A 24,594-nucleotide genomic window follows, 5' to 3' on the forward strand; every position below is an offset into this window, starting at 1 on the left:
GGCACTGCACCTAGCCAATATTCAGCTTTTAATAAAATTTTTCTTTTAAAGATGATTTTACTTTCTATCAGATTCCTATTGGATTGAGGACTTAGTTTTGCTTTATTTTTATTGTTTTTTCAAATGTTTTACCAAGTGCAACTTGTCTCTTATTAAGATTTAGAACAGTGTACATTTTGAACAGATATATCATTTATTTTATATATATGCATAATAATGGTTAGAATGTTCATAGTTATACTGTTCATCAGTAACTCTGTGAAAAAAGGGTTCACATCCAAGATGTTTTCACTGGTCCGTGGCAAAGTAAGAAAATGAGAACAACTTGCCACATTTTTCATAAAAATAGAAAGGATACAATTTAAATAATTGTCCTCCATTTTGATCTTACGGTTTTTAAAAACTGTTGATGGTTTTTAAATGCCCTTTGTTTCATGAAATAATAATGATGCTTTATTAAATGATAGAAGTATATTGGAGGTTATTATTACTTGGAAAAACTAAAAGCTAGAATTCCTATATCAAATTCACAAATCTGTCATACATTTATTTTTAACTTCACTTTTTTTTTTTTTTCTGAAAATTATGAGTCTGGAAACCACTGCTGTGAGCAGAATTTTGTTATTCCTAGATCAGAGATGACACATAGTGTTGAAGTGATTTTTCTGTGGTCAATTATGTACTAAGTGGTGGAGCCAGTAGGAATATCTAGCTACCCGTGTGCTGGCACCTCATGGTCCCCCTCTCTTTCATCACCATTATTATTAGAATACATGGCTAGATTGCAATATTAGATAGGAAAATTGAGAGTCCATGTTTGTTCCTCATAGCGATGTGATTTGTTCATTATGTGAGGTATTCCTTCCAATTTAAAAAGGATTGTGTTCTAATCTAAAAGGTCATTCATAAGCCACTCATTTGAAACATCTTCCCAGATAATTAGTTTTATGAAATTCTCAAGACTGACACCCCAAAGCATCCTTAATCTATAATAAACACAGGAGTACAGGGAAGCTCACCTCCACTTTGTTTACATTTCTATGGGCAAATGTGCTGACTTTCCAGTGAGATGTGAGGAACTTAAGTGCCCTTACTGTAGCCTTGGGAATAGAACCAGGATCACCAACAACCTCCACTCCTGCCATCTTCACCCACACGTGAGCAAGGCCTGTTTAGAGAGGGAGAAAGAAAAAGACCTTATATTACTTGGAAAATGAGAAGCAAAGATTTTAGACAAGAACCAATGACTGGGAACCAAAATGCAATGAGTGCTTGGCAACCCAGGAGTAGTGGCTGCTGTTGTGAGACATGGGAGCTAAAACGGGAGGAGATGAGAAACTGAGCTTTGAGGGTTTTAAGAAGGAAGGCAGCTGCAGCAAAGATCACAGGTCTGTGGGGTTGCCACCCCTCCTATTTTCTTTTTCAAATATCTCTTTTGATTTTCACAATTGGTCCTGTTCTCATATGTCTGGCGTGAAAGTAAGGGAAGATCTGTGGTTTTTTGATAGGATGGAGTTTCATGTGCCATTGTCTCCTTCCTTGCCATTATTGTGAAGATTCCTCCACTAGAGTTAGTGATGATGGCAACAGACAAATGCCAGATGTGAGGTTTGGGTTATCGTTCATTTTATTAAATAGCGGTAGAAAATTGGCAACTTAAAGACTGGCTGCAAAAAGCTTCTGTAAGGGCCAAGGGAGAACTTCCCTTTTGCCCTCTGAAGGTTTGCTGAAAAATCAACCGAAAAAAGTTAGCCTGATAGGTGAAAGGCATACAAAGTGTATTTTAAAATGCATAGCATGGAATAATCACAGGAGGATGATTACCCAATAACCCCATGGGGGCATAGATGTAGATATACCCTTCTTCACAGGGGAGGGGAGATGGGGAAAATAATGGCAGTTTGGCAAATAGTAAATGATTTTTAGGGGAATTCAAGAACATACAACGGCCTGGGACAAAGTCTGTTGGGCCCACAGAGCAGACAGTGGTTTGTAACAAAAGTTTGTTCAGGTGTGTTGACAAACTTCAGTCCCTCTTCATGTGAAATGAGTTAAATTAATGAAAACTTAACAAAAGGGCCAGAGGAAACTTTTTTTCTTGGTGGGATTGGACTGTAAGTAGATAAGGGAGTTTCAGAGTAAAACTTATTTCAGCATTTGGTGGTCTCCAAGGACCTTTAATTTAAAATAATCAGCATACCAGGATGCTATATTTTCGGGTATTGGTTTCTGAGCCTCAATATCTCATAGAATGAATTTAACAGCGTTTTATATTAAAACCAGATACATATTGGACTCCTCAAGTCTTGATAATAATGAATGTGTCAGAAGGGCAAGTGTTCAAGTATCTTTCAACCACAAGTCAGGATTTTATGTTTCTGTTAACAAAGTTGATGGCATACTAGAGCTGTCTCAAGAGTTAGTTGTTGCTTTTTTGAATGATTGACAGGTCAATTAGATTTCAATATTATATCTTTACACTTAATTTCTGTAGTTACCTTTTAAAGTTGCGCATTTTGGTTGACGGCCAGAGTGCTGACCAGCTCATTCCCCTGCAGCCTAAGCATTTAAACATTTCCTGCTACCTTGTATGGTGCTATGAGACAGCTGTCATTGAAGAAATTCTGTTGAAAATCTGAATTACTCTCTTTTTGTATTATTTTCATGTTTATATTCACATGATGATTGTTTTAACAGTTTTATTATTATTATTTTTTACTTTAAAGAAAAAGCTATAAATTGTTATATGATCTTTTCTTCCTCCTTTCATGCTGCTAACTCAATAGAGAGACACCCGATTACAAATGCTATTGATGGAAAGAACACTTGGTGGCAGAGTCCCAGTATTAAGAATGGAATCGAATACCATTACGTGACAATTACACTGGATTTACAGCAGGTATAGTTCCTCTTTTTTTGTCATTTCCACTTTTGAAACTGCATTTTACATTTGCTGTTTGTTCAGTTAGTGGTTTGTGAGTGAAAGGATACTCTTTCTTATCACTCTCCATTGTTTTCTTGATAAGATGAACAAAGGGTCCTATTCATATGGCATATTGTTTTTTAAAGGTATTTGGCATTTAATTCTAAAGCACAACTCAAATGGAAGCATGTGAAGAGCTTAGAAATGAATTAGGAGCTGACTCTGTTTTAGCTAGCTGGACTTAATGATGAAAATAAGGATCAATAAAATTTTACCTAACAAAAATATAATAGTATCATTTTTAACTTTTAAAATAATACAGTGCTCCCACTGTGCTGATGGTGTGTGCACTTGAAGGTTCTTGGATAACAAGGCTCTTGAGCAAATTGCCTCTCATTACTGAGAGTTGAGAAAGCTGTGACAGTTGATTTCAAATTAAACTTGGGTGACTAAATGAGGTAACAAGCCTTGTAGTTATACAAAATTGATGCCGGAAGTTGTTCAAGTTTGTCTTGCATAGGCCTGGGTGCCTTCTATGCTTAATTTCTTTCTTCCTTCTCTTCACAATATTCAGGTCAGGCTGAAGTTATTAATCAGGAATCACCAGTACCTCAAATTATTTAGGCTTGCAATTAGGATGGAAAGTGGACAAATGCCACATTCCATCCTATTTGTATTCCTAAATAATGTGCAGGGGTGATGGTCAGGATAGTTAATGACAGACACCATACACTGTAAAGGTCACGGTTTTTATAAGTTGTCAGTGTGTGGGGAAGCCCCAGCCAGTGGGCTAGATCAGCACAAGACATTTTCCTAATGAAGGCCATTTGCCACCAGCATGAGTACAGTCTCCCTCCTCCAGTGTCTAGGTTCATTTTGGTGAGGGCTGCATATATTCAAGAGCCACAAAAAGCTGGCTGGAGCAAACAAACTGGCGGGTTACACGGTAGACCTGCCTTCCACCCATATGGGACTCTTCGGGATATGAGGAACTGGTGGCAGCAGGGGCTCAGTGCTGCAGCTTAAATCACCAACTGGCATGGACTTATTTCTACCCTCACTAGTATACAGCAGCTGAATGTCAGTCCTGAGTTAATAATATTTCTCAGGAAGTCTCAGAACACTATCAGAGAATACCAGGGCAAGCGACCACACTGATCAATCATGCTTTAGGAAAATTAATCCTGTGTATGAATCCCCTGGGGATTTTAGCCTTAAAATGGACTGCATACCACTTGTGATAAAGACAACTTGGTCCTTTATTGGTCACAGGAGTTCTCCCCCTTCATGTGATCATTGAAAGTCTAGTCTCCCAATCAAGAGTGAGTCTGCTGTGCATTGACTGAGGTCATCTCCTGGGACAGGCAGTCCATAGATAGTGATGCTTTATTGTTCTGGTTTACTTTCCATTTATTCTTTTAGATTGCACGTAGAACAATGGAGTCAATTTTTAATATAATTTGCACAAATCACTTATACTACTCTTTGAGCTCAACAGCAATATTATTTCCCTGTTATCAAACATGGCAGCATTTTTCCCCTCCTAATTTACAACTGTATGGTGCAACCACAAGTTTTTACTAAACCATTTCTATCTAACTTGCCTATTTTTATCAATTCAGCAAGTCAAAGAGTTTACCTGAAAGCCTATTTTTCAGTGATGTCATTGATGTTTTCCTAAATTTGCTTTGCATACTCACTCATCCATTCCCACACAGTGTCTTAAAAATTATGTGGATTTGTCTTTCTGTTTTCTCTTCCTCCAATTTAGTTTAATGGAGGTAAGATGAGTGAATATGGCAAGACATATTTTATGCTTCATTCATCATAACAAAGTGCCAGAAATCTGTATATAACCCAGGTCTACTGGACTCCAAAGTCTGAAATACAGCAAGTGGAATTGGTACAGAGGATATGTGTTCAAATTCTCCCATATTCCAGGATGGTGTCCATCCATATCCTTATTTATTCCAGCTTTCTATTTCCTGAAAATCAACCTACTGTGTGTGTAAAAGAAGGGGAATTCAAGTAATCTATAAAATGTAATAAACTCTTATTTCTACTTGACTCAAGATTTTAATTTAGTCAGTTATTTAATGATGTGAAAAGTTAAACAGTTTTTGTAATCAAGTTTGGTGATGGAGCTTCTCAGACAAGAAAGAGCTTCAGACTTCTCATTTGGCCTCAAGCTTTGGAATAACAAGCTGTGAGACATGTTTATAATACTTAGTCAGCTACGGATGGTATATTGTACTGCATTGGCAACAGAGAAAATGTGGACATTCTTATTATGTAACTCCACACAATAATCCTGAATAAGCCAGCTAATATTAATATTCCTATTGCATAGTTGAAGAACACTGTGCTTTAGAAAAGTTCAGTGACTTGGCCTTCTTTCTAAAGCTTATTATGGGTAGGGCTGGGACAACATGAATAGTCTGGATCCAGACCCAAAGTACACTAGTCTTTTGTAAGGGGAATCTGAAGACATAATCCTAGGGAGCTCAGGATAATTTTTATTAGATACTTTCAAGTGCTCCAAATATAGTTCAGGTTCAAAAAATATTGCACTATCTTCTCCTGGCTTCTATGGGATAATATAGCCAACAACCTGTTTTGTTATAAAGCAGGGGACTAGAACTCTCATTTTCTAGTATATTCTAGTGTGCCTCTAAAATGGCAAAGCTTCTGTCTTTTCTACCTACAGCATGAAAGATTAATAGGTTATTCGAAATAAGATGAACTATTATCCAACTGGGAGTAAAGGGCAGTAAAGTTATAATGAATAGGTAAATATCACTAAATGTTTGTTTGTCATTGATTCAGCAAGAGTCTTGACCATTTATTAGCTTTTCTTCTTATTTTGAGGTGTATAAATTTCAACAAGTGCCAGTATTGTTGATGAATGCTTGGCTCCTCTGTGACACATTTTTATAAATTAGTATCTGAAACATAACAGAAAACTATTGCATTTATTTGATTAAATCACCATAGATTACAGTGGGTTTTGTTGTTGTTGTTGTTGTACATTTTAACATTCAAGATAAGCACTAGAAAAAACAGCAATGTGTTTGGAAGAAAGTAGCTCCTTATTTTATAAGTAGATTGTTCTTAGATACGTATTACTAAGGGATTATCAACTTCTCAATTCTATTTACTCATAGCATATTTTGAGCAAGTGATTTAATCATGCTGTGCCTCAACTTCTAGATTAGCAGAATAAATATTACAATATCTTGGCAAGAAAATTAAAATCATGATAATGGCAATATAGCAACTAAATTCCATCTCACAATTACAGCTATTAAAAGGACCTAGAGTCAGCATGAACTTAAAGAAAAGCTTAACTGTTCCAGTGATGTGTATATAAAAATGCAATATAATCATGAACAAAAATATACAACAATTTAAAAGAGACAGTAATAGGGACTCATATTAATAAGATGTCCAAAACATTCTATTTTAGTATTTTTCTTACCAGATTTCACCAGAATATGTCATTATGTCTGATTTTATTTATGTCTTTTAAAATCTGGCCATTATCTCCATCATGCCCTTTGATTTGTTTCAGAAGAAAGCTGATTGGCAGATGGGGTAAAACAGGCGAGCAGCTTTTCAGTAGACTTTCCCAACATATATTGTGGTCATACTCACTCCTGGCTAATCCAGGAATACCATTAATTAGTTAAGTTCATGTCTTAACTATGAGTCTTCTTCTCCTCCATAAACAATTCACTTCTCTTCCTGGTGTATCTCTCAAAACTAAGAATGCATTTATCAAACAAGATTATCTTACAACTACAGAGATCACATGCCACATATTCTTAACCTACATATTTTATTCACTGACCTTGCAGAGAAAAATTTGGTGAGATGGGTTAACAGATTTAACAGGAAGTTACGTTTTAGGAGGAGGATAAACTAGTATTTCTATGAAAATATTACTATACTTTTAGAATCCATGTGAATAGTATAAAATGATTTTTTTCTAAAGCCTAGAATCATTAATGTAAAGGTTAAACATTTCTGCAATAATAAAACATAAAATTCATGGCGATACTTTATATATTCAAGTTTTAACAATCATTTAAACATATTAAAGGTGATCCAATTTTCAGTCTTGAAGGAAGGTCATTATTCTTTCATATCAAATTCTTTCTTCATGCTCTTCTTACTGATTCTTGATTACTGATTAAAGGATGTGTTGTACAAGGAGGGAATTTTGGAAAATTCACAATTACATGGAAATTGAGCAACATACTCCCAAACAACCAATGGATTAAGAAAAAATTAAACGAGAAATTTAAAAATAACTTGAGTCAAATGAGAATGGACACACTAACACTGATGAGAAGAAGCAAAAGCAGGTCTAAGAAGAAAGTCTATAATAATAAATGCCTATATCAAAAAGAAGAAAGATCTGAAATTAACAACCTAAGGTTACACTTCAAGAAACCTAGGCCTAGAAGTAGCAGAAAGAAGGAAATAATAAAGGTCTGGGTAGAAATAAATGAAATAGAGACTAGGGAAACAATGGAAGAGATTAGCAAAACTGTCACTTGGGTTTTGGAAAAGATAAGCCAAATTGACAAAACTTTAGCTAAACTTACTAAGATAAAAAGAGAGAAACTCAAATAAGATCAGAATTGAAAGAGGAGACATTACTACTGATACTTCAGAAATATGAAGGATCAAAAGTGACTACTCTCAACAATTATATGCCAACAAACTGGATAACCTAGAAAAAAATGGACAAATTCCTAGACACATAGCCTACCAACACTGAATCATGAAGAAATAGATAATATGAGCAGACCAAGAGTAACGAGATTGAATTGGTAATAAGAAATACCCCATCAAAGAAAAGTTCAGAACCTGATGGTTTTACTGCTGAATTCTACCAAACATTTAAGGAACTAATACCAATCCTTCTCAAAATCCTCCAAATAACTGAAAATGAGGGAATACTTCCAAACTTATTTTATGAGACCAGCCATTAGATACCAAAGCCAAAGACACTACAAGAAAAGAACATTACAGAACAATATTTTTGATGAACATAGATGCAAAACTCCTCAACAAAATACTAACAAACCAAATTGAACAGCACATTAAAAGGATCATTCACTGTGATCAAGTGGGATTAATCCCAGGGATGCCATGGTTTAACCTTTGCAAATCTGTAAATGTGATATCTTACATTAGTAGAATGAAGGACGAAAATCATATGATCATCTCAATAGATGCAGAAAAAGCATTTGACAAAATTCAACATTCTTTAATGATAAAAGCTGTCAACAAATTAGAAGGAATGTACATCAACATAATAAAGACTGTATATGACAAATCCATAGCTAACATCATACTCAATTGTGGAAAGCTGAACGATTTTTCTCTAAGATCAGGAATAAGACAGGGATATCCACTTGCACCACTTCTATTTGGCATAATACTGGAAGACCTAGCCAGAGAAATCAGGCAAGAAAAGAAATAAAGTTGGCATCAAAATTGAAAAAGAAAAAAGGTAAAATGTCACTTTTTGCAGATGACATAATCTTATATATAGAAAACCCTGACTCCACTAAAATAACTGTTAGAAGTAATAAATTCTGTAAATTAGCAGGATACAAAATCAACACACAAAAATTAGCAACATTTCCATACACTCACAAGGAACTATCTTTAAAAAAAAATCAATAAAATAATCCCATTCACGGTAGCTAAAAGAAAAATAAAAAACTTGATAATAATTTTAACCAAAAGGATTTCTATGATTTGGCTCTGTGTCCCCACCCGAATCTCATCTTGAATTGTACTCCAATAATTCCCACATGTTGTGGGAGGAACCTGGTGGGAGATGGTTGAATCATGGGGGTGTTTTCTCCCATGCTGCTCTTGTGGTAGTGAATAAGTCTCACGAGATCTGGTAGTTTTTCCACTTTTGTGTCTTCTTCATTCTCTCTTTGCCTGCTGCTATCCATGTTAAGACAGGACTCTCCTTGCCTTCCAACATGATTGTGAGGCTTCCCCAGCCATATGAAACTATAAGTCCAATTAAACCTCTTTCTTTTGTAAATTGCCCAGTCTCAGATATGTCTTTATCAGCAGTGTATAAACAGACTAATACAGGGATGAAAGACCAGTACACTGAAAACTGTAAAACAATGATGAAAGAAATTGAAGACACAAAGAAATGGGAAAACATCCTGTGTTCATAGATTGGAATAACTAATATTATTAAAATGTCCATACTACTCAAAGTGATCCATAGATTCAGTGCAATTCTTGTCAAAATTCCAATGACATTTTTCACAAACATAAAAATAAATCCTAAATATTTTATGGAACCCCAAAAGGTGCTGAATAGCCAAAGCAATCTTGAGCAAAAAGAACAAAGCTGGAAGCATCACATTATCTGACTTTAAAATATATACAAAGCTGTAGTTATCAAAACAGTATGCTGCTAACATAAAAACAGATACATAGACCAGCCGAACAGAATAAGAGCTCCGAAATAAGTCTAAGCATTTAGGGTCAATTGATTTTTGACAAAGGTGCCAAGAACACACAATGGGATTGAACTATCCAATGAAAGGTGTTGGGAGCAGTAGATGTCCACATGCAGAAGAATGAATGTAGACCCTTATCTCACACTATACAAAAAATCCATTCAAATTCTAAATGAAATGAAGACTAAACCTGTAAAACTACTGAAAGAAAACATAGGGGAAAAGTTCCATGACATTGGTCTGGGCAATGATTTTTTTTAAAGATATAAACCAAGAAACACAGGAAACACAATAAAAAAAATAGACAAATGAGATTACATTAAACTGAAACACTTCTGGATAACCAGGGAAACAGTCAACATGGCTGCTCTTCAAATCACTGTATTTGTTTTGTTGGTACTATTTGGGTCACTGCTAAATTGGTGAATACAAAAGTAACACAGAAGAGATTATAATATACATGTTCAAAATGTAGATTATACCTTACCTGGATATACTTTGTTTAAGTATAACAGAATATAATTAAAATCACAGTTCTTGGCCCAGCGTGGTGGCTCACGCCTGTAATCCCAGCACTTTGGAGGCCAAGGGGGGCGGATCACGAGGTCAGGAGATCGAGACCATCTTGGCTAACACGGTGAGCCCCCGTCTCCGCTAAAAATACAAAAAAAAATTAGCCGGGCGTGGTGGCGGGCGCCTGTAGTCCCAGCCACTCAGGAGGCTGAGGTAGGAGAATGGCGGGAACCCGGGAGGCGGAGCTTGCAGTGAGCCCAGATCATCACGCCACTGCGCTCCAGCCTGGGCGACAGTGTGAGACCCCGTCTGAAAAAAAAAAAAAAAAGAAAAAAGAAAAAGAAATCACAGTTTTTTACCTGCTTTACTTGTATACATATATTTAAGATCATTGTTCAGTATCATAAGTAGAATCTGTGGTTAATTAGAAAATATATTTTCCCTCTAAATGAATTTGCGCTGACTTTTAAAATCATTAATAAATGTGACAGCCAGCTTTGGTGTCTATATTGAAGAAACTGTTTATCCTAATTGGTTTCCACTTGTCTACCCTTTGGTCTGCTTTCAACATAGCAGTCACAGCAATCTCATTAGTACAGATCACACAACTCTTTCCACTAAAAGTGGAAATCTTATTAGTGCAGATCACACAACGCTTTCCATTAAAAGTCTCTACTGGTTTTCCATCACATTCAGTGAAAAAAGCACAATGCCCCACAAGGCCTTAAGGACCTTTTCCTCACCTCTCTTCATCTCTAGCCTCATCTGATCTCTCCTCCTCAGTTGCCCAGCTGGTTGTCCCTCTGTGTCTTGAACACTCACACCTGCCTCAGGGTCTTTGCACTTGATATTTCTTATGTCTAGAATTATTTTCTGCAATTTCAATGTAGCCTGTTTCCTCACCTCCTTTTGGTTTTTATTCAAGTGTTACCTTCTCAACAAGGACCCCTTTGACAACTCTATTTAAAATTGCAGCCCCCAGCCTGTCCACTTCCTACACCACTTTTCCTGCTTTATTTTTCCCCATAAAATATATCACCATTTAACTTACTATGTACATTTTACGATTTATGTTGAATATCTTTCTAAATACAATTTTTATGTGCATGGAGATATTTGTTGTAATCATTGCTTTCTAAGCACTTAGAATAGTGCCCAACATATAGGAAGCATTCAATGCATTTGTATTAAGTTAATAAATGATTGAATGAATAACCAGTACAAGCCACCGATCCATAATTTAAGAATCTTATTGAATCTGAGAATTAAAGGATTAAGTGATTTCATTGTGCTTCTTATGATAAACCACACTGCATTTTTTTCTAATTTATGAAATTTCCTTTAAGGTTGAATAGCATTGTTTTAGTCTGTTTGGGCTATTATAACAAAGTCAGCAGCAATTTATTTCTCATAGTTCTGGAGGCTTGACATCCAAGATCAAAGCATTGGCAGATTCAATGTCTGGTGAGGGTCTGCTTCCTGCTTCATAGATGGCCTTCTTCTTGCTACAGCCTCACACGGCAGAAGGAGCAAATAAACTTTCTGGGGTTTCATTTACAAGGGTACTAATTCCATTCTTGGGGGCTCTGTCCTCGTGACCTAATTACCTCCCAAATCCCCATCACCTAATACCATCACATTAGGGGTTAGGATTTCAACATATGAATTTTAGGGGAACAGAAACAGTCTATAGAAAGCATGAAGTAAATTTTCCTCCAGTTCCTATGCATGTTCTTACTCTGCTTTTAAGCATATTCTAAATTTCAGTCATATCTGTCACAATGTGACTTTACCACACTTACAGCTTTATTTGGGAAAAGAGATGTTAATTATTCTAACTCTTCTTTTGTAATAGAGAAGTCTGGGACTGTCTTTTTTTTTTTTTTTTTTTTGCTTGACATTTTATTTTTTCCTTATGGAAAAAAAGTTAGTATAAAAGAAAGGGAAAAAAGTTCATACAATGATGCTGTTTAAACAAGAGTGTAAATGTAGGATATGTATTTTGATCTAAAATGTTGATAAACCAAATTCTAGCAATACAATGAAAATGTAAACATTTTGGAGACCCAGATCCTATTTCCAACAGAGTCAAGATGACTGCCCTAGAAAATGCTTCTTGAAGTCATGGAATAAATTAGACAATTGTTTATTTAACAACAGGAACAATAATACATAGAGAGGAGATCTGTTAAAAATTTGTGAGGAAAGAGCTGTGAAAATGTTGAAACCACATGAATTCTGTTATGGAAAGTCTGAACAAGACTCTCTAAAATAGATTGAATGTGGGCAGTTTTCACAGCTGTCTGATGACTTCCACACACAAAACATCCACATTTCATCCTTTTGGTGGAATACTGTGTATTTTCCAATTTTATTCTTAGGGTTTAAATTTTTACTTGCATATTATGCTTATGTATATCATGTTTGTTATCTATATTATAGATAACTAATATACGATTATATTATTTATTTATAAATAAGGAATTAAAAACTTACAATTAAAATCAATTATATTATTTATTTATAAATGAGGAATTAAACAAATAAGGAAGAGACTGTATTTATTGTAGATCTTGGATCTGTGACTAAAAACCCCATGCACACAGAAAATTCTTGAGTTAAATGGCTTCACTGGTGAATAGAAGTTAGAATACCATTTATTGTTACAAGGAGAGGGAAGATAATGACTGGGAGAGGGTATGAGGAAAGTTTCAACTCTTATTTTTTATTATATATATAAAATTGTACAATAATAATGTGTTAGTACATAGAACTAATATAATTGTAAATAAGTATGGTTATATTATATAATAAAATATAATATGCAAATATATAATATATTGTATAATATATAATTATATATAATAAAATATGATAAATAATATTGTATAATATATAATTATATACAATTATATTAATTATATGTACTAATGTATTAGCTGTATGTATTTATATGTACCTATATATAAGATTTTTTTTCTAGAAATTGACTACATTTTTTTTTTTTTTATTGTTATACTTTGAGTTCTAGGGTACATGTGCATAACGTGCAGGTTTGTTACATATGTATACTTGTGCCATGTTGGTGTGCTGCACCCATCAACTCGTCATTTACATCAGGTATAACTCCCAATGCAATCCCTCCCCCCTCCCCATGATAGGCCCCGGTGTGTGATGTTCCCCTTCCTGAGTCCAGGTGATCTCATTGTTCAGTTCCCACCTATGAGTGAGAACATGCGGTGTTTGGTTTTCTGTTCTTGTGATAGTTTGCTAAGAATGATGGTTTCCAGCTGCATCCATGTCCCTACAAAGGACACAAACTCATCCTTTTTTATGGCTGCATAGTATTCCATGGTGTATATGTGCCACATTTTCTTAATCCAATCTGTCACTGATGGACATTTGGGTTGATTCCAAGTCTGCTATTGTGAATAGTGCCACAATAAACATACGTGTGCATGTGTCTTTATAGCAGCATGATTTATAATCCTTTGGGTATATACCCAGTAATGGGATGGCTGGGTCATATGGTACATCTAGTTCTAGATCCTTGAGGAATCGCCATACTGTTTTCCATACTGGTTGAACTAGTTTACAATCCCACCAACAGTGTAAAAGTGTTCCTATTTCTCCACATCCTCTCCAGCACCTGTTGTTTCCTGACTTTTTAATGATCGCCATTCTAACTGGTGTGAGATGGTATCTCATTGTGGTTTTGATTTGCATTTCTCTGATGGCCAGTGATGATGAGCATTTTTTCATGTGTCTGTTGGCTGTATGAATGTCTTCTTTTGAGAAATGTCTGTTCATATCCTTTGCCCACTTTTGGATGGGGTTGTTTGTTTTTTTCTTGTAAATTTGTTTGAGTTCTTTGTAGGTTCTGGATATTAGCCCTTTGTCAGATGAGTAGATTGCAAAAATTTTCTCCCATTCTGTAGGTTGCCTGTTCACTCTGATGGTAGTTTCTTTTGCTGTGCAGAAGCTCTTTAGTTTAATGAGATCCCATTTGTCAATTTTGGCTTTTGTTGCCGTTGCTTTTGGTGTTTTAGACATGAAGTCTTTGCCCATGCCTATGTCCTGAATGGTACTACCTAGGTTTTCTTCTAGGATTTTTATGGTATTAGGTCTAACATTTAAGTCTCTAATCCATCTTGAATTAATTTTTTATAAGGAGTAAGGAAAGGACCCAGTTTCAGCTTTCTACTTATGGCTAGCCAATTTTCCCAGCACCATTTATTAAATAGGGAATCCTTTCCCCATTTCCTGTTTCTCTCAGGTTTGTCAAAGATCAGATGGCTGTAGATGTGTGGTATTATTTCTGAGGACTCTGTTCTGTTCCATTGGTCTATATCTCTGTTTTGGTACCAGTACCATGCTGTTTTGGTTACTGTAGCCTTGTAGTATAATTTGAAGTCAGGTAGCGTGATGCCTCCAGCTTTGTTCTTTTGACTTAGGATTGTCTTGGAGATGCGGGCTCTTTTTTGGTTCCATATGAACTTTAAAGCAGTTTTTTCCAATTCTGTGAAGAAACTCATTGGTAGCTTGATGGGGATGGCATTGAATCTATAAATAACCTTGGGCAGTATGGCCATTTTCATGATATTGATTCTTCCTATCCATGAGCATGGTATGTTCTTCCATTTGTTTGTGTCCTCTTTTATTTCACTGAGCAGTGGTTTGTAGTTCTCCTTGAAGAGGTCCTTTACATCCCTTGTAAGTTGGATTCCTAGGTATTTTATTCTCTTTGAAGCAATTGTGAATGGAAGTTCATTCATGATTTGGCTCTCTGTTTGTCTGTTACTGGTGTATAGGAATGCTTGTGATTTTTGCACATTAATTTTGTATCCTGAGACTTTGCTGAAGTTGTTTATCAACTTAAGGAGATTTTGGGCTGAGACAATGGGGTTTTCTAAATATACAATCATGTCATCTGCAAAGAGGGACAATTTGACTTCTTCTTTTCCTAACTAAATCCCCTTGATTTCTTTCTCTTGCCTGATTGCCCTAGTCAGAACTTCCAACACTATGTTGAATAGGAGTGGTGAGAGAGGGCATCCCTGTCTTGCGCCAGTTTTCAAAGGGAATTTTCCAGTTTTTGCCCATTCAGTATGATATTGGCTGTGGGTTTGTCATAAATAGCTCTTATTATTTTGAGGTACGTTCCATCAATACTGAATCTATTGAGCATTTTTAGCATGAAGGGCTGTTGAATTTTGTCAAAAGCCTTTTCTGCATCTATTGAGATAATCATGTGGTTCTTGTCTTTGGTTCTGTTTATATGCTGGGTTATGTTTATTTATTTGCGAATGTTGAATCAGCCTTGCATTCCAGGGATGAAGCCCACTTGATCATGGTGGATAAGCTTTTTGATGTGCTGCTGAATCCGGTTTGCCAGTATTTTATTGAGGATTTTTGCATCGATGTTCATCAGGGATATTGGTCTAAAATTCTCTTTTTTTGTTGTGTCTCTGCCAGGCTTTGGTATCAGGATGATGTTGGCCTCATAAAATGAGTTAGGGAGGATTCCCTCTTTTTCTATTGATTGGAATAGTTTCAGAAGGAATGGTACCAGCTCCTCCTTGTACTTCTGGTAGAATTCGGCTGTGAATCCATCTGGTCCTGGACTTTTTTTGGTTGGTAGGCTATTAATTATTGCCACAATTTCAGAGCCTGCTATTGGTCTATTCAGGGATTCAACTTCTTCCTGGTTTAGTCTTGGAAGAGTGTAAGTGTCCAGGAAATTATCCATTTCTTCTAGATTTTCCAGCTTATTTGCATAGAGGTGTTTATAGTACTCTCTGATGATAGTTTGCATTTCTGTGGGGTCGGTGGTGATATCCCCTTTATCATTTTTTATTGCGTCAATTTGATTCTTCTCTCTTTTCTTCTTTATTAGTCTTGCTAGCGGTCTGTCAATTTTGTTGATCTTTTCAAAAAACCAACTCCTGGATTCATTGATTTTTTGGAGGGTTTTTGTGTTTCTATCTCCTTCAGTTCTGCTCTGATCTTCGTTATTTCTTGCCTTCTGCTAGCTTTCGAATGTGTTTGCTCTTGCTTCTCTAGTTCTTTTAATTGTGATGTTAGAGTGTCAATTTTAGATCTTTCCTGCTTTCTCTTGTGGGCATTTAGTGCTATAAATTTCCCTCTACACACTGCTTTAAATGTGTCCCAGAGATTCTGGTATGTTGTATCTTTGTTCTCATTGGTTTCAAAGAACATCTTTATTTCTGCCTTCATTTCGTTATGTACCCAGTAGTCATTCAGGAGCAGGTTGTTCAGTTTCCATGTAGTTGAGCGGTTTGGATTGAGTTTCTTAGTCCTGAGTTCTAGTTTGATTGCACTGTTTTCTGAGAGACAGTTTGTTATAATTTCTGTTCTTGTACATTTGCTGAGGAGTGCTTTACTTCCAATTATGTGGTCAATTTTGGAGTAAGTGCGATGTGGTGCTGAGAAGAATGTATATTCTGTTGATTTGGGGTGGAGAGTTCTATAGAAGTCTATTAGGTCTGCTTGCTGCAGAGATGAGTTCAATTCCTGGATATCCTTGTTAACTTTCTGTCTCGTTGATCTGTCTAATGTTGACAGTGGAGTGTTGAAGTCTCCCATTATTATTGTATGGGAGTCTAAGTCTCTTTGTAAGTCTCTAAGGACTTGCTTTATGAATCTGGGTGCTCCTGTATTGGGTGCATATGTATTTAGGATAGTTAGCTCTTCCTGTTGAATTGATCCCTTTACCATTATGTAATGGCCTTCTTTGTCTCTTTTGATCTTTGATGGTTTAAAGTCTGTTTTATCAGAGACTAGTATTGCAACCCCTGCTTTTTTTTGTTCTCCATTTGCTTGGTAAATCTTCCTCCATCCCTTTATTTTGAGCCTATGTATATCTCTGCATGTGAGATGGGTCTCCTGAATACAGCAGACTGATGGGTCTTGACTCTTTATCCAGTTTGCCAGTCTGTGTCTTTTAATTGGAGCATTTAGTCCATTTACATTTAAGGTTAATAGTGTTACATGTGAACTTGATCCTGCCATTATGATATTAACTGGTTATTTTGCTCGTTAGTTGATGCAGTTTCTTCCTAGCCTTGATGGTCTTTACATTTTGGCATGTTTTTGCAATGGCTGGTACCGGTTGTTCCTTTCCATGTTTAGTGCTTCCTTCAGGGTCTTTTGTAAGGCAGGCCTAGTGGTGACAAAATCTCTAAGCATTTGCTTATCTGTAAAGGATTTTATTTCTCCTTCACTTATGAAACTTAGTTTGGCTGGATATGAAATTCTAGGTTTAAAATTCTTTTCTTTAAGAATGTTGAATATTGGCCCCCACTCTCTTCTGGCTTGTAGAGTTTCTGCTGAGAGATCTGCTGTTAGTCTGATGGGCTTCCCTTTGTGGGTAACCCGACCTTTCTCTCTGGCTGCCCTTAAGATTTTTTCCTTCATTTCAACTTTGGTGAATCTGGCAATTACGTTTCTTGGAGTTGCTCTTCTCGAGGAGTATCTTTGTGGCGTTCTCTGTATTTCCTGGATTTGAATGTTGGCCTGCCCTACTAGGTTGGGGAAGTTCTCCTGGATGATATCCTGAAGTGTGTTTTCCAACTTGGTTCCATTTTCCCCCTCACTTTCAGGCACCCCAATCAGACGTAGATTTGGTCTTTTGACATAATCCCATACTTCTTGCAGGCTTTGTTCATTTCTTTTTCTTCTTTTTTCTTTTGGTTTCTCTTCTTGCTTCTTTTCATTCATTTGATCCTCAATCGCTGATACTCTTTCTTCCAGTTGATCGAGTCGGTTACTGAAGCTTGTGCATTTGTCACCTATTTCTCGTGTCATGGTTTTCATCTCTTTCATTTCGTTTATGACCTTCTCTGCATTAATTACTCTAGCCATCAATTCTTCCACTTTTTTTTCAAGATTTTTAGTTTCTTTGTGCTGGGTACGTAATTCCTCCTTTAGCTCTGAGAAGTTTGATGGACTGAAGCCTTCTTCTCTCATCTCGTCAAAGTCATTCTCCGTCCAGCTTTGATCCGTTGCTGGCGATGAGCTGTGCTCCTTTGCCGGGGGAGATGTGCTCTTATTTTTTGAATTTCCAGCTTTTCTGCCCTGCTTTTTCCCCATCTTTGTGGTTTTATCTGCCTCTGGTCTTTGATGATGGTGATGTACTGATGGGGTTTTGGTGTAGGTGTCCTTCCTCTTTGATAGTTTTCCTTCTAACAGTCAGGACCCTCAGCTGTAGGTCTGTTGGAGATTGCTTGAGGTCCACTCCAGACCCTGTTTGCCTGGGTATCAGCAGTAGAGGCTCAGTTGAAAATGCAGAAATCACCGGTCTTCTGTGTCGCTCGCGCTGGGAGTTGGAGACTGGAGCTGTTCCTATTTGGCCATCTTGCTCCGCCTTGACTACATATTTGAATTGTGAGACAGCATGTATGTTTTCATTCATAGATAAGATATGTTTCTAATATTACCCAAATCTCTAAAATACAAATATGGCAGAAAAGGCTGGAGTGAAACTAAGGAGAAATGAGGAGGTATCATTGTGCCCAGATTCCATTTCTTTATCTATGACTTATGCATCAGTACATATACCTTAGGTAACTTGTTCTACTTTTATGCTCTTCAATTTGGTCATGTGTAAAATGGAGCCAATGGGCCCACTTCCTTATTATGAGGGATATTATAAGGATAAAGTGATGTGATATAGGCAAAGAGCATAGCACACTGCTGCCCTTTAGTTGACACTCAGAAAATATAACTTTTGGTCTTCCACATTGAAAATAATGGTGAATGGAGAATAAATGGGCTAGATTTGTAATGGGAAAGATGGAAAATAACAAAACAAAAGCTCAAAAATACTTTAATTACTGAATATTTAAATGATACCTACCAGGTTCACTTTGTATATCACCTAAGAACAGTATTTTACTCAATATATTTTTAGTACTTTATGGACATTTATATTTCTATGGAGAAAGCTTAAAAGTGTCACTTGTGCATTGAAACTCTTGTAACACCCTCTTTACTCTTCTGTTGTTATTATATCCTCCAGATTACTTAAATTTTTAATCAAGAAGTAACCTTACTTATTACTAGTATGCTCTTAAAAGCTTTTCTGATTGATATTATTTTAGTTATATCAATCTTGTTTTGTTATTATTTACAGTTTTTAATTCTTTTAATAATTTCAACCTTTCTGCAACTTTCCATTTTAGATATGCTTCATTAATAGCACATAGTGAAGTTTTGATGTTTTGTCTAGTTTGGCAGTGTTGGTCTTTTAATGAAACATGCATTTTCAGCAGATCTGTGTGTATCTAGTAAAGCATGTACACAGAAAAGGTAACAATAAAAGTTTGATAGAATTTTTGCTACATGAACTTCCCAAATAACTACTACTGAGACAAAGATAACCAGCAACCCAGAAACTTCCCTCATGCCTTTTCCAATCACTATCTTGCCTCCTCCCCTAATAGTAACCAGTATTCTAACTTCTACTCACCAGTGAAGCCATTTGATCTAGGAGTTTTCTCTGCGCATGGGTTTTAGTCACAGATTCAATATCTATAATAAATGTGGGACTCACTAGAGTTTTCATTTCTTTTATTTTCATTTATTTTATATAAATAAAGTTTTCATTTATTTTCAGTTTAGTTGAGTTGGGTTTTTCAAGAAATTGATCCATTCCCCTAATTTTTCAAATATATCAACATGAGTTGTTAGTGATATTATCATCTTTTAATTTACAATGATCTGTAGTGATGCCCTTTTTTTCATTCCAGATATTGTTTGTGTAACCTTTGTGTTTCCTTTACAGCTTTAATAGGTCTTCATAATTTCATTAGTCTTTTCAAATAGCCAGCTTTTGGATTGATTGATTTTCTCTATCATGAAATTGTTTTATTGTATTGAATTCTGCTCTTATGTCTTGTTTTTACTTCCGGTTATTTTTTATTTTAGTTTACTACATTTTCTTAGCTTCTTGAAATGGATGCCTATGTTATTAATATTTCAGTTCTTCTTCTAATATATGTATTAAAGCCTACAATTTGCCTCTACACAGGGCTTTAGTTGCCTCCTACAGGTTTGATGTATTGGATTTTTCATTATCATTTATTTTAAAATATATTCTAACTTTCATAGTAATTTTTTCTGTGGCCTCTGAGTTATATAGAAGTGAAGTGCTTAATTTCTGAACTATTGAGTGCTTTTCTAATCTTTTTGTTTTTGTTGTTATTCCTTTCTTCACTAATTCCACTATGGTCAGTATATTTTCAATTCTTTGTGACTAAACTTTTTGAGACTTGTTTTCATCCAACATATGGCAGTGACTTGAAAACAGTGTGGAACAGTTGCCCTGGTTCCCTACTGTAATCCCAGCAATTTGGGAGGCCAAGGCAGGTGGATGGCTTGAGCCCAGAAGTTCAAGACCAGTGTGGGCAACATGGTAAAACCTCATCTCTACGAAAAAACAAAACCAAACTAACTAACTAAAACAACAACAACAAAACAACCCCAAAACAAATTAACCAGGTGTGTGCCTGTAGTCCCAGCTATTCTGGAGCGTGAGGTGGGAGAATCACTTGAACCCAGGAGGTAGAGTTTGTGGTGAGCTGAGATTATGCCACTGCACTCCAGCCTGGGTGACAAAGCTGAACATCAGACCCTGATGTCAAAAATAGCAAAGAAAAGAATGCAGATTCTATAGTTGTTGGTTGTACTGCTACAAATACATCAGTGAGTTATATTTATATATATTGAGACTTTTTAATTAGAGGCATAAAAATTTGGGATTATTAAATTTAATAATTTAAATTTTATATTAACCTTTTTGTATTAAATTTTGTATTAACCATATTTTTAATACTTCTACCAGCAGTACTATCTTTAGAGTGTACTTTTGTGTGTGGATTCACTAGCTTCCTTTTTTTGTGTATTTGCATGATATAGGTTTTCTCATATATTGAGTGTACATATATTTAAGGTGTATCTTCTGTGAGCAGCACAAATTTGAATTATTTAACTAATCTAATAATCTTTTCCTTTAAATTGGATACTTAATTCATTTACATTTAGTATTACTATACTGATATATGGGTTCAAATTACCATATTCTCATCTGTTTTCTGTTCCTCTTATCTTTTGTTAATTTTTCTTCCTCATAACTTTCTTACTTTGGAATTACTTTTTTCCCTATTTAATTATTCCATTTCTTCTTTCATTAGCTTGTCTTCTGTGAAGTCTTTTATTACTCATACTAATTACCATAAACATGGTAACTTGCATCCTTCATTTATCAGAACTTTGTAATATTTTACCTGAGTCCCACCTCCCCATCAGATTTAATTCTATAGTTCTCATATGTTTAATTCTATGTATATATTAAGCTCCATAGGAAGTAATTGTTACCATCATAAACATGCAGTATTCATCTAGTTTTAAACACCTTTAACTTTTTTGTTTATTTTTTGTTAGTATACTTTGTTTATTTATTTATTTTTGTTAGAATACTTCCATCAAGAAAGTGTCCCATTTCTTTTCTGCCTTTTTAAAATGAAGGCCTGCTAGTGACAAATCTCTCTTTTTTATGTTTTTGTTTTTTTACTTTTCTTTACTTTTGAGACTTATTTTCCACTGAGTATAAAATATAATTTCTTGCTTGGTTGGACTTTTGTTTTGTTTTGTTTTGTTTCCAGCACTCTAAATATATCCTATCAGTATTACCTGGTTTTCATTATTTCTATCATGAAGTAAGTGGAAAGTCTTATTGCTGGTCCTTGGAAACAAGATCATTTTTCCTTTTACTCCATTGAAGTCTCTTTTGTTTTGTTTTGTTTTGTTTTGCCTTTGGTGTTCGGGGGTTTATCACAATGTACTTAGGAATGATTTTATTTGTATAAATACTGCTTGGTATTCAAAAGCTTCTAGATTCTGTGGATCAATGTCTTTCACCAATTTGGGGAAATTCTTAGCCGATATTTTCTCGAATGTTGTTACTGTCCATTCTTTCTCTCCACTTTCCCTGAGACTTCAGTCACATCTCTGCTAAACTGTTTGCTGTGCTCATTATGTATTCTGTGGCTTCTTTTCGTTTGTCTTCTCTTCTTTTGAGGTTTCTCAGTCTGTACATTTTCTGGGTGACCTGTTGTTTGGTATAAATAATCCTTTTTTTTCTGCTAGATTCAATCTTCTATTACATACATTTACTGGATTCTTAATTTCAGTAATTTTGTTTTTTAGTTTTAGAATATCTATTTGATACTTTTAAAAAATTAGATTCCAAATACCTCTCCACTTAGTCATCTGGAACCTATTAGTAACAGTAATTTTAAATTATATGTCTGATAACTCTAACATTGGAAACAACTGGGAGTGTATTTCTATTGTCTTTTCATGCGTCCACGTTTTACTGTTTTATGACAAGCTTGGTAGTTTTTGATTAAATAATGTATGTGTCTGAAAATGTATAAAAATTCTGGAAGATGTTATTTTTCTCTTAAAAGTATTTATTTTCATTCTGTCAAGAGTTAGTGTAGAGGCAAGTTGCTTTGATTCAGTCAGCAACTTAAATGTTTTGTAGCTTAGTTAGAGATTCGGATGGTTGTTTCTAGTTTACCCTTAGTTCTAGGGATAGACTTTCAGGACTCCAACAGAAACCCCGTTTTGTTTACCACACTCTTTCCTTCTTGGCTGACTCTGAACTCCAAAGTTTGTCTTCCCAACTCTGTGAGACTTCCCAAGGATCTTCTTAGTTTTCCACTTCTCATGAGTTCATTTTTGCATGATGTTTATCTTCTGGCTCCTTCACCACTTAGAAATTGGCAAATCTCTTGGAGGCAAAAGCTGTGAAGAATGTAGATCTTATTACTCTATGAATTATGGTCCCTCACACCCTAGCTGACTTCATAGCCCTGAATTCTAATGTTTATCTTCTTATCCTGTGAGATTGCTGAACACGCTAAGATGTAGCTTTCTCTATGACTTCCTATTCAACTGTCAGCAGATCAGTAAAAGTACCCTGAGAGGAAAATGGCCAGCTTACCTTAATTTGCTTCCCTTTTGTTAAGTCTGGCTGCCTTGGTTGCTTGCTGATGCCTTCAAACAGCTGTTTTTAGTATTTTGTCTAGCTTTTATGGTTGTTGTCTTTGAGAGAAAATGGAAAGGGAAAAAATATTTATCTTATTTACAGTTTTAAAAACAAAAATCAGAGCATATTATCTGATAAAATTGTTATTGCTCTTTGTGAATTTAAGGAACGTTCTGAATTATTGCTTCAATATTAAAACAGTAATGATTGGAATATTTTGATGGATTATGAAGATAGAATGTGTAAAATTGGGATCATGTGGAAAATCTGGCATGCATGAAATTAGCATATAAAGTAGGCCTAAACAAAGTAGGTGCTATTCTTAGTAAGAAACATCATGCCTCTTATGGTATATCTGCTCTGAATAATACATAAAGAAAATAATTTAACAGTAATGTGTTTAAAAAAATATTTATTGAGCAACTACTGTTTTTTAAGCAGTGTTCTAAGCCTTCAGTTCTGCCCATTGAAGGAGACAGGAGTCCTTGCATTCCAGGGTTTTCAAGTAAACAATTTAAAATAGTACAGTTCATGAAAAAAAAAAAAAAAAAAAAAAACAGGATAAGATTATAGACAGTGATGAAAGAGCTAATTTACATGTATGTTCTATGTATGCATTTTTGACGAAGTGCTATTTGAGCTGAGAATTAAAAACCAGAAAATACCAGTCATAGAAAAATCTGGGTAAAATGTATTACCAGCAGGAATAAATGTGGGGTGCTGACGAATGGAAAGAAGACCAATGTGACTGGAACCGAGTGATCAAGAGCAAAGGTGGCAGGAGATGCTGTCAGGAAAGTCTCCAGGTCTTCTTAGCTCCTGAAGGGAGTGGTCAGTCATGATAAGCAGTTTATATTGAATTCTGGGTATAATGAGAAACCTGCAGTGGTATTTAAGCAGGTGTAACATGATTTCCTTTATCTCATTAGAAGTACCATTCTGCTAAATGGAGAATGATTACAGTGAGATAAGTATGAAAACTAGGTGGCAGTCAGAAAACCATAGCACTTTTTTTAGCAAAGAGAGGGTGGTAACTTGGACTAGAGTGGTAGTGGTAGAGAGAAGTGGCAGGCTGAGATTTATTTGGAGTTTGGCATCATCCGACTTGATGGCGGAACAAATGTGGAGAGTGGGGCCAAAATGTTGACTCCTAGGAGTCTGGCCTGAAGAAATTTTTCTGAAATAGTATGGATTGAAGGAGGAGCAGAATGGAGATACTGGGTGGCAATTAAGGTCTGTTTTAACATGTTATGTTTGGAACATTCGAGTGGTGCCGGGCATGGTGGCTCACTCCTGTAAGCCCAGCACTTTGAGAGGTCGAGGTGGGAGGATTGCTTAAGCCCAGGTATTTGAGACCAGCAACCAGCCCGGGCAACAAAGTGAGACCCCCATTTCTACCAAAAAAATAAAAAACCAGGCATAGTAGTCCCAGCAACTCAGGAGGTTGAGGCAAGAGAATCACTTAGGACCAGGAGGTCAAGGCTGCAGTGAGTCATGTTCACATCACTGCACTCCAGCCTGGGAGACAGAACAAGACCTTGTCTCAAAACAAAACAAAAAAAATTATTCAAGTG

General features: G+C 35.7%; 1 protein-coding gene across 2 annotated transcripts in view; it reads left to right on the forward strand.

Moving 5' to 3' along the window:
• The window catches only part of LAMA2 (laminin subunit alpha 2), a 621,494-nt gene that overhangs the window by 167,487 nt on the left and 429,413 nt on the right, over positions 1–24,594 (forward strand). For both annotated transcript variants that reach the window (XM_073022454.1, XM_073022455.1), the window contains exon 3: positions 2,787–2,899. In XM_073022454.1, the coding sequence (XP_072878555.1) occupies positions 2,787–2,899 (113 nt within the window). The remainder of the gene's footprint in view (positions 1–2,786; positions 2,900–24,594) is intronic.

The sequence above is a fragment of the Chlorocebus sabaeus genome, chromosome 13 (genome assembly GCF_047675955.1).
Source record: "Chlorocebus sabaeus isolate Y175 chromosome 13, mChlSab1.0.hap1, whole genome shotgun sequence".
Classification (NCBI taxonomy): domain Eukaryota; kingdom Metazoa; phylum Chordata; class Mammalia; order Primates; family Cercopithecidae; genus Chlorocebus; species Chlorocebus sabaeus.